The sequence below is a fragment of the Cynoglossus semilaevis genome, chromosome 4 (genome assembly GCF_000523025.1).
Source record: "Cynoglossus semilaevis isolate Cse_v1.0 chromosome 4, Cse_v1.0, whole genome shotgun sequence".
Taxonomy (NCBI): Eukaryota; Metazoa; Chordata; class Actinopteri; order Pleuronectiformes; family Cynoglossidae; genus Cynoglossus; species Cynoglossus semilaevis.
This window is the reverse complement of record NC_024310.1, coordinates 1,704,281-1,718,638: the sequence shown is the minus strand read 5'-3', so window position 1 is coordinate 1,718,638 and position 14,358 is coordinate 1,704,281. Positions and strand designations below refer to the sequence as shown.

General features: G+C 44.0%; 5 protein-coding genes across 5 annotated transcripts in view; 2 read left to right on the top strand and 3 right to left on the bottom strand.

Moving 5' to 3' along the window:
* Nucleotides 1-1,273: 1,273 nt before the first annotated feature.
* Nucleotides 1,274-3,009, bottom strand: rps25 (ribosomal protein S25). Its single transcript, XM_008308486.3, has 5 exons — nt 2,911-3,009; nt 2,257-2,346; nt 1,977-2,160; nt 1,427-1,522; nt 1,274-1,321 (listed from the first exon to the last, which is right to left on the bottom strand). The coding sequence occupies exons 1-4, from the start codon at nt 2,911-2,913 to the stop codon at nt 1,428-1,430; spliced, it is 372 nt and encodes a 123-aa protein (XP_008306708.1). The 5' UTR covers nt 2,914-3,009; the 3' UTR covers nt 1,274-1,321; nt 1,427.
* Nucleotides 3,010-3,065: 56 nt separating this feature from the next.
* Nucleotides 3,066-4,777, top strand: trappc4 (trafficking protein particle complex subunit 4). The gene is made up of 5 exons (XM_008308489.3): nt 3,066-3,381; nt 3,678-3,852; nt 3,962-4,065; nt 4,152-4,278; nt 4,518-4,777. Exons 1-5 carry the CDS (start codon nt 3,207-3,209, stop codon nt 4,594-4,596), a joined length of 660 nt encoding a protein of 219 aa, XP_008306711.1. The 5' UTR covers nt 3,066-3,206; the 3' UTR covers nt 4,597-4,777.
* A 388-nt stretch (nt 4,778-5,165) lies between these two features.
* On the bottom strand, nt 5,166-7,516 carry slc37a4a (solute carrier family 37 member 4a). Its single transcript, XM_025055177.1, has 7 exons — nt 7,369-7,516; nt 6,913-7,145; nt 6,256-6,646; nt 6,083-6,168; nt 5,635-5,748; nt 5,419-5,557; nt 5,166-5,332 (listed from the first exon to the last, which is right to left on the bottom strand). The coding sequence occupies exons 1-7, from the start codon at nt 7,514-7,516 to the stop codon at nt 5,166-5,168; spliced, it is 1,278 nt and encodes a 425-aa protein (XP_024910945.1).
* Nucleotides 7,517-8,768: 1,252 nt separating this feature from the next.
* cfap45 (cilia and flagella associated protein 45) lies at nt 8,769-13,784 on the top strand. The gene is made up of 12 exons (XM_008308487.3): nt 8,769-9,345; nt 9,551-9,676; nt 9,764-9,876; nt 10,009-10,153; nt 10,540-10,710; nt 10,797-10,975; nt 11,083-11,212; nt 11,297-11,443; nt 11,530-11,643; nt 11,723-11,916; nt 12,004-12,228; nt 12,307-13,784. The coding sequence occupies exons 1-12, from the start codon at nt 9,343-9,345 to the stop codon at nt 12,371-12,373; spliced, it is 1,614 nt and encodes a 537-aa protein (XP_008306709.1). The 5' UTR covers nt 8,769-9,342; the 3' UTR covers nt 12,374-13,784.
* LOC103377638 (clathrin heavy chain 1-like) overlaps nt 13,267-14,358 on the bottom strand; it is a 22,390-nt gene continuing 21,298 nt past the window's right edge. The window contains exon 35 of the mRNA XM_017031853.2: nt 13,267-13,312. Coding sequence (XP_016887342.1) covers nt 13,267-13,312 — 46 coding nt within the window. The remainder of the gene's footprint in view (nt 13,313-14,358) is intronic.

Here is a 14,358-nt window from a genome sequence, read left to right as displayed (position 1 = left end):
CCCCCCCCGACCCTCCCACCCCTGGGGCTGTTCACTGACGAAGAAGACAAATGTGATCGGTCTCCCAGAGGTAAAATCAAACTCCCTGCAACAAAGAAAGAAGATCATCCAAGTCCTTCAAACTTTATGACACAAGAGTCGGTACACAGTTTGGTTCTGGGCCATATGGACATGGGCGGAGCTTAAACTCCAGATTATATTTGGATTATATACATATACTGTATACATACATACATATACATATGTGAAAAACATATGTATATGTATGCATTTATAAACTGATTCATTAACTATATCATGCCAACAAATTTACACATATATACATATACACAAATATATGCGTATATGTACTGTATATGTGTTTATATACTGTATATATATATATAGAGAGAGAGAGAGAGAAAGACACACCAAAATGTGACCTTTGTGTTTAACCCATCACAACAGTGCACTAAGGGGCAGTTCAATCACCCGGGGCTACAGTGTGCAGGGGTTGTCGTCTGGCTCAGTTGCAGCTGGTGAACTCTCCAAAATGTGACCTTTGTGTTTAACCCATCACCACAGTGCACTCTGGCTCAGTTGCAGCTGGTGAACTCTAACCTTCGACTCTCAGGACCAAGTCTGAGCTAACCAGTGATTAGTCACATTTTAATGGATTGTTCCGTTTACATTCATCCTTTTACATTAAGCTGTGCTGCTGTAACAACCAACTGGAGCAGAAAGAATCTGAAAAATGTAAAATGTTTCTACTTTATCTGCCAGGAAGATACTTCCACTGAAACACTTTTAGGGGAGAACAAATTCTTTACAGCTCATTAACTATCTAGACCAAAGTGATGTGTTGACTTTATATCCTAGTCACTATTAATTTTAAGGGATTTGGACATCAACATTTCACAATTTAGATAGAGAATATCACAGAACTACATTTAGTTGCCAGATTTTTCAAGATTATGTCAGTTTGAAAAAGGAGCAAATTTCTGTGGGTTATAACTTGTTACGGTTTGACAGATAAAGACCTGAAGTGTTTGGAAAGTTTCTGTATCTCGGCAATATTTCATGACAAATCAGTCCACTTCCCAGTCAGGTTACATTATTTATTGCTGCTGAAAAAAAAAAGTATAAATTCAGTTGAAATATATAGAACCAGTGCGACTACGACTGCTCTGTTTGTACAATCCATCATCACCAGCTGCTGGAGCTCTGACCTGTACATTCACACCACCGTGAACAGTTACCCAAACGTGAACATAAATGCGAACACACCCTTGAACTTTGTCTTTACAGTTTTTATTCACCTTTCATTACAAACAGGAAGAGGCTGCAAACACAGAAAAAACATAGGTTAGTGAATTGATCATCATCATCAAAAAAGACCAAAACAGATGCTTCCAGATGTTCTACATTCTCTGTTCTCTTTCTGTACCTTATGCTTTCTCTGCTGCTGCCTCCTCATCTCCACCCTTGGTGTTACGTGTGTAGATCAGCTGTGCTCTGTGTTTGGACACCAGCTTAATCATACCTGAAATGAAAACAAACATTCATATTCAAACCCGAGAATGAAAATACAAGACAGACATAACGTAGATACTGTTGTAAAATAACTTCCAACTTATCAATACATTTGTAACCACTAACTGTAGCAATGGGAGAACAGGGCCAAGAACCAAGGCTGAAATCATTAAAATCTCTTATGAAACTTGACTCAAGTACAAACAAAAACGTTTCCACTACATAAACCTAAAAACAATTTTTAATTCACTCAAAACATCCACAGACATATTTGTCACAATAAGGTATACATAACTGTTCAAGTCAACTCAACAGTGGATTATTAATGATGTCACAATAGAAAGTTTTCCCAATACGCATAAATAACATACTTATTCTTTGAATCCACTGATCAGTTTTACTGCTTATAATCACAGATATGCATTTTGTTGTCATACAACAGTAACTGAGGCTGAGAGATATACCTTTAGCAAGCAGGTCCTGGAGAGCATTCCTGGCCAGAGAGCCACGGATCTTCAGCCTCTCGGACACAACTGCAGGTGTGATGAGCTTGTAGTTGGGCACTTCCTTGTACAGCTTGTCGTAGGTGGCCTTGTCGAAGAGGACCAGGTTGTTGAGCTTGTCCCTCACTTTTCCCTTGGACCACTTCTGCTCAGAGAGAAACAAAATGTTACTGTAGCAATGTAACATCGGGGATAATGTTCTCTGGACCATCATTGAAATAAAGTCTCTAAAACACTATACCTTCTTCTTGGCTTTGCCTCCAGATTTGTTGACTGGGTCTTTGTCCTTCTTGGACTTCCCTGCGTCCTTCTTTTTGTCTTGTTTAGGAGGCTAGAGAATGATGATAGAGTTGAACGTTTAATGATTGACAAATACAACATCGTATGTTTGGAGTTAGTGATAATAAGCCATTATAGAGTTGGTGAGATGGGTTAGTTAGAAAGATAGCTAGAAATGAGTACTGCTTTAATAACGAACACAACAGACAGTGCGGTAATAGGTGGCCAAGAACGGCCTGCGGTGTCCACACAGACGGCCTTTTAAAATATATAGTCACCAACATTGGTAATGTACTAAAACAACGTTGTAACATTTAGAGAAATATGCACATAAGCTTAGCGCGTAAAAACACTTGTTAACTCTGTCGGTCTTTTTTTCTTAAGTCACAATGTAGCATGGAAGCATGGTACACTTAGCATGCTAGCGAGCTAGCTGGCGAGCTAACTAGCGAGCCGCTAAACCGCTCAAAAACAAACTACGCCATTTTTTATATCGTCGACAGAGACATAATTTATTGATATAATTTTATTCTAAGTCGTTGCGGGTCGATAACGATTCCAGAAAGACATATATAGGACATATTTGCTTCACTGAATGTGGAATAACTGTCCTCACCATGTTTCCTCGTCAAGATGTCGGAGCGAAAGGAAGTTCACCCGTGCAAAAGCCCCTTAGACAACCCGTAGTTGCGGAAGAGAGCTGAGAATTATGGGAATTCGAGTTAATTTAGGTTTTAACCTCTCAACAATGATTAAAAACCTAAACTGGCAAAGAGACATTAGTCAAAGAGGCACATAATCAACATAAAATGCAAACGTACGGATAATAACTCTTATTTGAATTACTCAGTATTTCGACGACATTGAGGTCACGTGACTCCGGCGTCAGCTGAGTTTGGTGACGTCGCAAACATGGTGATCTACAGCGTCTATGTAGTGAACAAGGCAGGGGGCTTAATTTACCAATATGACAATTATGTCCCACGGGCGGAGGCAGAGAAGACCTTCAGCTACCCGTTAGATTTGATTCTCAAACATCACGATGAAAAGGTGATCGTGTCGTTCGGCCAGAGGGACGGAATCAGAGGTTAGCATGTGTAGCATTAGCATTTAGCCATCTTCCGCTGTATTAAATGTCCTACGTACTATTGACAATGTACGACAACATTTCCAGCTTCTAGGTCTGATACTATGGAATAATGTAAATATGAGCTTCTAGTTCAAAACAATACATGGTAATGCAAGGTGAAATTTAACATTTTTTGTACATAGGTAATACAAGAAATTAGGAAATACATCATCTTAAGTGAACCACTGATATTTGTATCTAATTTGTATGTTGTATGTATGTTTCCCTGTGTTTATGATGCCTGTTGTCTTCAGTGGGACACGCAGTGCTGTCGATCAATGGAGTAGATGTGATGGGGAAGAGCACAGCCGAGGGAAAGGACATCCTTGAATACCTGAAAGATCCCTCTAACTACCCGGTGTCCATCAGGTTTGGACGAGCACGTCTGAGCTCCAATGAGAAGTTGATGCTGGCCTCCATGTTTCACTCGTACGTTAATTTGTGGAAGTAATTTTTTTTTCTCGCGAGATAGACCTTGGGTCCAATTATTAATTCATGTTAATAAACACTTGTTGTTGTTTTCATTTGTTGTCGTCAGGTTGTTTGCGATTGGTTCGCAGCTGTCCCCAGAAGTTGGCAGTTCGGGGATTGAAATGTTAGAAACAGACGTCTTCAAACTCCACTGTTACCAGACTCTCACAGGTGAAATGTGTCGACAATAAAAAAAAAAGGTAATTCAAAGTCCATAAAATGTAATAAACTGATACATTTTCTTCCTGTTTTAACAGGAATTAAGTTCATTGTTCTGGCGGACCCTCGTCAATCTGGTATTGATGCTCTGTTAAGGAAGATTTATGAAATCTATTCAGACTTCGCCCTCAAGAACCCGTTCTACTCACTGGAGATGCCAATCAGGTAACGTCGGAACACTTGATATGAAGTGTTATGATATGAAACGTACCCGTTCAGAATGAACTGATGGTTGGTTTTTATTAATGTAAAATCAAACAACATCAGGCATTTAACCAATAAATAACACTCTGGGTTTATATTGGCTGTTTCCATGACAAACCACAATATTACAAAGCTAATCAACACTTGATATTTGTCATCATGTGTCATCATTCACGTGTGTGTGTGTGTGTTTTTTGCAGATGTGAACTCTTTGACCAGAATCTGAAGAGTTCACTGGAGGTGGCAGAGAAAGCTGGAAACTTTGGAGCCGGATCATGAATCAGGGATAAATCCAGAGAGTGTAAATCTGTCTCAGCAGACATTTTTAATCAGGGTCGTTCTGAGTTTCTATGATTGAAGACTCTCCTGGGTCTTAATTACTCTGGACTGGGACGTGACAAGCTGTAAATACATGTTTTGTAAATACTTAAGAATATTAAACGTGTGTGTTAATACTTCATCCCGGCTTCTCTTTGAGTATTACTATCAAAGATACCAATAGGAATTGGTTCAAATCCTTGGATCTGTTTCACAGGAGACAAATAAGACAAAGGTTTCATTTCAGGAATGAACTGTTACAACAAGTAACGTACGTAACGTCCAGTTAACGTCCAAAGTTACTTCAAGTTTTCTTTTCCCTCATTACACAAGCAGTGATGGTTTTCTATTAATTTGTGATTTCTGATATAAACATTAAGCACTTCATAAAACCATGTGATGGAGGAAAATTCAGTCACATATTTGCTACAAAAACAGACTGAAAAGAAAATCAAGTAAGAAAAAACTTCCACCATCACTGATGGTTCAGATCCCGTTTCCTCTGGATGGAGAGGATGAGGTTTTAGGTTTCAGTCCTTTTTCTTGGGAATGTGTCCCATTTTTGTTTGAATGTTGCGCAGCAGGATGAACCCGACGGTGGTGACGCCACAGATGATCTCCGCTAACCAGAAGGCCGTTTCCCAGCCATGGTGCTTTGCGATTGTGCTAAACGGTAGTCCAGACAGGAAGCCACCAACTGAACACAGAATAAAAACATACACGAGTAAGATTCAGTTTCCACCAGCCTTCAGCAGCTGCATTCAAATCCAAACATCAACCTACTGTTGGCCATCAAGGCCACGATGGCATGTGAAGTTCCACAGTAGTTGGAAGGAGCACTCTCATTGGCTATGACTCCAAACAAGGCTATTGGTCCATAAGAGGAAAAACCAAAAACAGCTCCTAAGAAGAGAATCCACACCTGGCGGAACACAGGGCACGAGAACAGATGTTTACCTGCAGCGAAGAGCTTCAGAAGTCCTTGGTCTAATACGGTACCTGTGAGCTGTGAGAAGTGACGGTGACTCTGAACAGGTACATGGAGGCATACATGCCCGCCATCATGCAGATCAGGATAAAGTGGCGAGGATTGCCGTAAATCTTCCTGCCATGCTGTAACAAAAAAAAAAAAAAAAATCACAAAAGCAATTTTTTTTAACCTATTTGCTAATTGACTTTTCTCTTATCAGTCACTGTATCCCTAATATATGTTGTGCACCACCCTCAAATACTTCTCTGCCACACCTCACTGCTTAAAAAATTAACCGCTGCTACTTTATCAGCAGCCTCAAATACTTTCTGACTTCTGCTTCTTTGGCCTCTGTTCTACCTTTTTACCGGCTAATTACAACCTCTCACGTTAGCTTAACTCCAGCAACTTTTGCGGTTTTATTCTGGGACTTAAACAGGATTTAGAGGATGAGAAAGTCTTGTCGGGCAAACTTACTCTGGCCACCGCCTTGTCAGAGAAGTAACCCGCTGCAAGACTGCCCAACAGACCTCCGACCTCCACGGCACTCATGTATGTGCTTCCTATGAAGAAGAAAAAGAAGAAAAAAAGAATAAATGCTAACGTACAAACGTGAGCTCATACAGTGAAGGAGATAAAGAGAGGCATACCCACGAGTGTAGACTGGCCCTTGTCCTGGATGAGGAACAGCTGACCCCAGTCAGTGCAGGCGGTCTTGACTCCAAACACCACCAGTAAAGACAGGGAGAGCAGCCACAGGTAGGGCGACAGCAGAAACTCAGACAGAGTGGACACAGCTCCTGTGCTGTTCTTGGCTGCCGCCTCGATGTTGCGCAGCCCCACGTCTTTGGGCTCGTTCTTGATGACCAGCAGGCAGACAAAGGACGAGGACACACAAATCAGCCCGGACACCGACAGGATCGTCCTCCAACTGTAGCTCTCGGACAACACGGTGGCAATCACGGGCCCCAGACTGCCGGCGAGATTCATGCTGCAGGAGAGAACTGCCCACCATGTGCCGAACTGAGAGGGCTCGAACCACTGCAGGCACAAGGGGGCGGTGGACGGGGGGGCTGTTACTTGACAGTACATGACGAGATCAGTAATAAAGGCAGAGCCGTGTTGTTAAACAGATGTGATATGTGCCTTGGTGGGATTCAAACCTGTACCTGTTGTTCCTTTTGCTGATTTTATCATTACTTTTTGGCGTTATTGTACGTGTTTATTCTAAATATGCAAGAAAACCTGACTCACACTACAGTACCAGTGGATGCAGCACGGTGGCGACAGAGAGACTCGTGGCTCACCTTGCGCAGCACCCTGCCACAGGGGGGCCAGCCCAGGCCTTGACCCAGACCATTGAGGAACCAGAGAGCAGAGAAGACAGCGACGGTGGAGGACCAGGAGAAGAGCACATTGATGCCTCCCACCATGAACAGACCAATGGAGAAGAGCCAACGAGCGCTGATCTGGTCTGACAGCACGCCGCTGATAAACTTACTGATAGCGTAGGCCAACGACTGGCTGCTGGTGATCATGCCTGGACACAAGGAGTCAGACTTGAGTTTTCACCTTGGTTTAGAACAAAATACAGAAGTTTTTTTTATCAAAAATGGCTCTAAAATTCAAATTTACACGGCCGACATTTTAGCTGAAGTAGTTTGTTGTTTAATAGTAAACCCTGGCTCTGATAATAACACGGTGATTACGTGACAGATCAGGGTTGTGTCATGTCTGCGTAAAGACATGCAACCGTGTCATACCCAGGTCATCCTTGTCCAGCTGGATCTCCTGCATTAGTGAAGGCATCACGAAGGAGAAGGTCTTTCTGTTGAAGTAGTACAGCATGTAGCCAACAAACATGGCCAAAAAGATAGTACTCCTGTAGTATCCATAGCCCCCCTGAGCCATGACGTCCAGAAGTCCTACGAAAACCTTGCACACAGTCCTGAGGCGGTTCCTTCGACGGCTACGGGCTGCCTGTGACAGTGAACTTTGGCTCCAGATCCACTGCACAGAGATGAAAAAGTGAGAGCGAGTCTCCAATCAGCAGGAGGGGGTTAATGGTCAACTTCCAAAGTGAATTTAATCTGGAAAAAAGCTGTGGCTGGCAGACGCAGCTCTCAGTCAGAGAACACGAGCTGGAATATATAAGTCTGGATATCTGGACATGATGTTCTCTTCAGGAACCAAACACAGAAACACGTCTGACCTGACCTTGTTGTTGTTGTCGTGGTTTCCCTCTGTTCCTGTGTGTCCCCCACACGACCAATCAGACACATTACTTAGTTGATGAGGTTAATGATTCCCTACGACAGTCCAATAGTTGCTGCAGAGCGGTGGGAGGCTCCTCTCCAGGTGAGGGGGGGTAACTGCAGGGTTCACACACACGGGCACAAAAACACACACAGGTTTAATGTCCAGAGTCTGGACTACAGACGGTCTACAGACGTCAACATGAGACAAGTGTGAAGAGAGAATGTCAATCCAAGTGTTATTACTGTGCATGTTTTAAATAAAAAGTCATTGACGTTTATGACTTTACCACTGTGTTTATAAAGGTCTGATTCTGTTTAAGAGACTCTGGAAATAAAACAACTTTTTATAATGTAGGGCTGAAGAATAAATACATTTATATATTTGTTTTATCCAGTAATAAGTCCATTATTATTATAAACGACGATTCTAAAAACGACTTAAGGCGTTTACAAAGACAACCACAAGAGGGCAGCAATGCAAGACAGAGATGCCAACTTCTAAAATTGAAAAGCTGAATCAGGAAGGAGCACAAAACAACGACTGACATGACATTGGTTCCGATTAATTTGCCTAAAAGTAAAGTTAAAGATGATCAATGTTATCGAGCAATGGACGCGCGAATACCGTTGGATAAAACTGGACGTCAATCCCGAACCTCCATCTTCACGTATGCGCCAAGAAATACCAGGAAACGCGCTTCTGCTGTGTTTACGACTATTTTTAACGGTTTCCGCTCATCCCTAGTATCGTGACGAATCGCGTGTCCGTGGCTTGAACTTCGTGTGAATTCAATCTAACAGTCGATAAAAGAGTCACGCAACAACACAGAGGAAGCGCAGAGTCAAAAGACAAAGACAAAACAAATCAAACACACGTACGAGCCATCGGCCCCAGAGGTCGGAGACGTGGAGGGGGCGGGGCCATGGCGCCAACTCCAGTCTTGATTGACAGATGTGTCTTCAGTTGAACCCTATTTTCTTCACTTAGCTCATTTATTTACGCATTCAGATACCGATTTTACGGTATTTCTCGGTACGAGTCTGTTGGAACATGTAAAGATGATTCAGTTTCGTGCGGCGTGACGAATCATTAGAATGACATCACTCCTTCATGAGGCTTTTATTACGTCATACATTCAGCCTCGTTCTAAAAACCCAACAGTACTTTGCACAATCTTTGTACATTTAATATTTCTATCTGTCTAGTTCTCTGTATTTAAATATTAATTAATTAATAAGTGTCTGTGTGTGAGAGATCGTCACGTTAGCCGGCCCCTTCCCTCGTCTCCATGACAACAGACAACAAACATTATCACAGAAGGACACTGGTCCAAACTACACACACACGTTTCTCTATATTTTTATCAAGTTAATCGATTATTTTGGTTTCAGGGATCAATAAGGAAGAACAAAAAAAAAGTATTTAGAAAAATCACTTTTAACCTTCTTCTCCCTGGACTGCAGAGAGTGAGGGGCACGATGGTGAGTTTTAAACAGGCAGAGACCCCCCCGGGACTGTCAGTGTGTGTGTGTGTGTGTGCTCTTAGCTCAGACCGTCCAGGTTTGTAGGACACTCAGCGTTAGATCATCTAAAAGATCTTCTTCTGAGTTTTTATATTTTTAGGCTACAGCTACACGTATAAAAACCTTCACCAAACTGACTTTAAAAAACATTTGCCCCCTGCAGAGACTTGCGTCCAACTCCAGCACCACTAGGGGCAGCAGCAGCAGCGACAGCCACCGTCGATACCGGACACGGGCCCCCACCTCGCAGGTGGACGAGAGTCTGTTTGGAAGGAGCTCAGAACCACAGGTGAGAAACAGGAAACAAAACACACACCTGTACTGATGTCGACGCCGAACCGCGTGGACTGACTTTGTGATGTCATGACACAAACAGACGGTTCCGGAAAGACACAGAAACACTTCGTCAAAGTCAAAGGCCAAGTCCCAGAACAAGCAAGAGGCGGAGACGATTCAAGTCATCACCAAAGATCTGATTCGAAACCTCAGGTGAAATAAAAAAATTGAAAATAAAAAAAATAAAATGACAAAAACGGTGTCGTGTAGTGAACGTTCGTACTGCTTTTACATGACAAAAACGGTGTTGTGTAGTGAACATTCGTACTGCTTTTACTTTGAAAGGGTCCCACTGAAGGATCCTTCAGGAGAGTCCGTCATTCTTCCATCTGCGGAGTTTGAGCGAATCACCTCCACATCCCGGGTCCTCACCCAGCAGGAGAAGGAGGCCATGATGGAGGCCTATCACAGGAGGAGAGAAGAAGAACTCGTAGGAACTTTACTGAAAGTTTAATTGAACAGAAATTAAACATGTATTTGCAAGTATTTATAGAGAATTCTGAGAATAAGAAGCTCATTCTCCGCAACGCAAAACTACAGACAAAGTTTGTTGTTGTTTGTTGTTGACAACATGTGGATTGTAGACCCATGCAAGGTCATTCTGCGAGGCGCCCAGGTGACGATCTGAGCTTTTTGTCTTGTTTCCACCAATGAAAACATTTGAATTTAAATTCTTAAATAATAAAAAGAAGAAAAGCTGGAGATGGGTTAGTGTTGAAGATAATGAGCTTCTATCTTCTCTACATGTTTGTTTGTGTTAAATATTATAAAAGTGTAACTGTATTCACCCTGGCCTGATCTGTGTACGTCATCCAGAAAGCTGCTGAAGAAAGGAAGCGACAGATTTATGAGGCAGACTTGCTGCGTAAAGAGAATCCTGCACTCACCGAGTTGGAGCTGGAGGCTCGGGACCGGGCGCAGTACCTGGTGGAGAGGACCAACACTCTGAGACTGGAGCGGGAGGAAGAGATCCAAAAACTCAACAAGGTAAGAACCTGCCGTGGGTCCACCGCAGAACTGTCCGTGTCCTCCACGACCGTCAGAACCTCTCCGTCTGTGGATCTCCCCTCCAGCTCATCCTGGACGCCCAGTGCCAAGCCACTCGAGACGCGCAGATCCAGGAGAAGAAGCAGATCCAGGTGGAGCTGTCGGAGGAGGAGAAGCGGTTGGACGTCATGATGGAGGTGGAGCGTCGAAAAGCCCTGGAGACGATGGAGCAGGTCGAGGAGTTACGCAAAGAGGAGAGGATCAGGTGTTGTAGAATATTCATTCACATCTCTTACCAAAATCATCACTCAGAATCTGATGGTCCAATGGACCGAACACTTCTAAATATAGACAAAATGTTTCTCAATCCAGTGGAATGCAGCAGATTAATGACCAGATCCAACAACGACTAGAGGAGAAGCAACTCCAGGAGGAGATGAAGGAGCAGGAGAGGCAGCAGACCAGGAAGAACCAGGAGAGGATGAACCTGGAGGATCTGCAGGTGTCCAATCAAAAGCCACAACCTTCAACCACGTGGGTGACAGAGTGGATTTCTGAAGATCTGTGTTTCCTGCTCTTCTTACAGGCCCTGCAGAGACGAAGGGAGGAGCAGCAGCGCCTCCTGGAGGAGGTCTTGCTAATCAATGCTGAAGCAGTGCAGGCCAAGGATCAGAGGAAGGAGGAGGAAAAGCTGGCTGACATCAGAGATATGGAGTTCCTCCGCAAGAAACAGGTTACACCAAGGACACGGCGACAAAAACAAATGAACAGATTATATTGTTTGGATTATGGTCGTTGTAATCAACGTAACCTCTGCAGGAGCGGGAGGCCGAATATGAAGCCGAGCAGCGTCGGATCAAAAGGGAGAAGGAGCTGGAGATAGAGCGGCTGAGGGCCAAACAGGAAAGAGCAAAAGACTACAAGGCGGAGCAGGTCAGACCTGGGGTTCAGTCTAGATGTTTCAGCTCTTTGAAGGTGTAATGATGGCAGGAAACGTTTGTTTGTTGGGAAGGATGAGCTACGGGCTCGGAGGAACCAGCAGATCGCAGACAGAGAGTGGAGGAGGAAAGAACGGGAGCTGGCCGTGAAGAAGGCGCAGGAGGAGGCGCTGCTGAGGGCGGCTCGTCTGGAGCAGGTTCAGTGCAAAGAGCACTTCCTGTCCATGGAGGCCGGCAGAGAGAAGGCCGAGTTTGAGAGGGTGCTGAAGTAAGACACTGTTACCAACGTCACTGTGTGATGATTGTAAGACTTACAGGAGCAACGTAGTGGATTTGACGACTCTCTCTTACCCAGGGTGCAACAGGAATCAATATCCAAACAGATGGAGGAGGAGGAGAGGCAGCGCCACAAGGCCCTCCGTCACGCCGAGGCCATTCGACAGCAGGTGAAGGAACGCGAGGCCTTGGCCGTAACCAAGCGCAGAGAAATCTTCAAGGAGGCCGATCAGATGACAGAGGAGGAGCGTCAGAGGCGCGCACGCCTCAGTGAGTTCAAGGAGAAAAAGCTGAAGGAGCTCAAGTGAGTTACAAGCAGATTTATCGACCGTTTCAATCAGTTTTTCGACCCAGGTACAAACCAGAGCTGTTGTTGTCGCAGGGCCACGGGGCTGCCTGACAAATACTGCACCGAGGTGGAGAGGAAGGCGAGGGTCTGTCTGCTCTGAGACGAATCAAACACGGAACCAGCAGGTGGTCTTCAGGGTTGTTGCTGTTTTGACCTTGTGTATCACTATACGCAGATGATGGTCTGTTGGGACAGTTTTCACAGAGTGTTTCACAGTTTGAAGATATACTGAGAATAAATGTTGTACATCAACAAGAAGTCTTTTTGGTTTTCCACTACCAACATTTCCAGAAAATGTGATACGTTGTCCAACATGCACTTAATGATAAAAAGTTGCAATTTTGTGCCTGAACTTTAATTTATCAGGCAGAAGACAAAAACAAAAAAGTAATAAGTTCCATTCAAGGAATCCAGTTTTCGGTTTTTATTTCAGCTAGTATTTCCCTTTCAGGTAAGTCATATTCCTCCACTTATCATGGACAGATCCCCAGTATTGTTAATATGCATGACAACAGAAAGGAATTCAACTCATGTCAGGGTTGGGATGACACTTTACACACACACAGCTCGAAGCGTGTAAGGAAGTTAGGTACATCAAGGTAAATGCAAGTTTCTTACTTCAGACCGTTCTTGACAAAGAAGTGGAGTGACTTCATAATTACCATCTAAACACACAACCTACAGGAGGGTTGGCGGTTCTAATCCCACTGGTCGACAGACCAACCTCTGTCTTTGTTCTCCACTTACCGCGGGAGGAGAGAGAGAGAGGACGGGGAGTGGGTGGAGCACAGATGGGCGGGGTTGGGGGGGGGTCTCCATCAAGACGATTTCAATTCATTATAGTCATATCTGTACACACACACACACACACACAGAAAAACAACAAACAAAAAAAAACAAGTAATGGTGACCCAGGGAAACACCACAACAGCTGGCATACACGTGACCTCGGCGTGAGGGAGGTTCAGAGTAAATACACACACATGGTAACGGTCAAGGCTGGAGGACCCTGGAATTCTGGGAGCCGCGGTTTCCCGTCCTTGCACATACACGGAGAGTCTCACACGAGCACTGTACACGGCACGAGAGGTCACCTAAGTACAAGGAACTGACGCTGAGGGCGCTAACATCTAGGAGGGCGGACCGTTCAGCCCAAGACGGGCCGAGAGGGGAGGAGGGGGTTAAAACTTTAAAAGGAGACCGTCAGGTCACGCACGCTCTGTTTCACACACAAACACGTAGTCGTTCACACCGTGACACACGTCTGTGTGCGTTTAAAACTCCATAAAGCTACACGCTTGTGCAGAATATAACTATCAGTACTTAGTGTTGCTAGCTATAGCCATCAAAATGGCAATATATGTTCAAATATTATATGTATCCTTTTTTTTTTTCTCTCCTCAAAATTTACACAATGATGAAATGTATGACAGACGACGTAAGCTGTTCGGTCAAAGTAAAGACAATCATCGACGTTAAGTTTCTTCTTCTTCTTCTTCTTCGAGTGCAAATTCCAATGCTCCTCCACCTACTTCAAAGGTTCATTTGCTCAGCTTTAGCCAGACCACTTCTGCAGAAATCAACTGACAACAACAACAACAACAACAAAAGACATCAACGTAAACACACACACACACACAGAGAAAAACCAGTAAAGTAGTCATAAATATGGAATGTGAAAATAAGCTCATGGTCCAGTTCTGGTTTTTTTCAGTAGAATACAAATAAAAGTCCTTTGATGCAGATAAACGTCTTCTTTGATAACAACAGAATAATAATAACTTTAATCATAATAATAATAATAATAAAACAAATATAACACTCAAAATCAAAGTGGGCTGTTGCTTGCTTGTGGCCTCTGTTGTGAGTAGACGACCATGGGACGCTGGTGAGAAACACAAAGAAAAAGACAGATGGAAGGAAGGAGTCGAGTCGGGTCGAGAGGTGGTGGTGGTGGGGGTGGGGGGGGGGGCGTTCGCTGTCCCGGGGCCCAGCAGTTTCTGAGAGTGTGGGAGCCTGGGCCCGTGGGACTCAGCTCCACGAAGGGCAGGGGAGGGGAGTGGGCATTGGGGACCTGTGTCAGTA

Excerpts from the sequence above, each read along its gene's own strand:
- cfap45 (XM_008308487.3), top strand. Across the intron at positions 11,444-11,529 it reads AGTTCCTCCGCAAGAAACAG|GAGCGGGAGGCCGAATATGA; the intron begins GTTACACCAAGG and ends TAACCTCTGCAG. Across the intron at positions 11,644-11,722 it reads AAGACTACAAGGCGGAGCAG|GATGAGCTACGGGCTCGGAG; the intron begins GTCAGACCTGGG and ends TTTGTTGGGAAG.
- rps25 (XM_008308486.3), bottom strand. Across the intron at positions 2,161-2,256 it reads GAGGCAAAGCCAAGAAGAAG|AAGTGGTCCAAGGGAAAAGT; the intron begins GTATAGTGTTTT and ends CTCTCTGAGCAG. Across the intron at positions 1,523-1,976 it reads CCAGGACCTGCTTGCTAAAG|GTATGATTAAGCTGGTGTCC; the intron begins GTATATCTCTCA and ends TTTTCATTTCAG.
- slc37a4a (XM_025055177.1), bottom strand. The coding sequence starts at position 7,516 with ATGGCTCAGGGGGGCTATGGATACTACAGGAGTACTATCTTTTTGGCC. Across the intron at positions 6,169-6,255 it reads GGGCCAGTCTACACTCGTGG|GAAGCACATACATGAGTGCC; the intron begins GTATGCCTCTCT and ends TCTTCTTCATAG. Across the intron at positions 5,749-6,082 it reads CTGACAAGGCGGTGGCCAGA|CATGGCAGGAAGATTTACGG; the intron begins GTAAGTTTGCCC and ends TTTTTGTTACAG.
- trappc4 (XM_008308489.3), top strand. The coding sequence starts at position 3,207 with ATGGTGATCTACAGCGTCTATGTAGTGAACAAGGCAGGGGGCTTAATT. Across the intron at positions 3,853-3,961 it reads CTGGCCTCCATGTTTCACTC|GTTGTTTGCGATTGGTTCGC; the intron begins GTACGTTAATTT and ends TGTTGTCGTCAG. Across the intron at positions 4,279-4,517 it reads TCACTGGAGATGCCAATCAG|ATGTGAACTCTTTGACCAGA; the intron begins GTAACGTCGGAA and ends TGTTTTTTGCAG.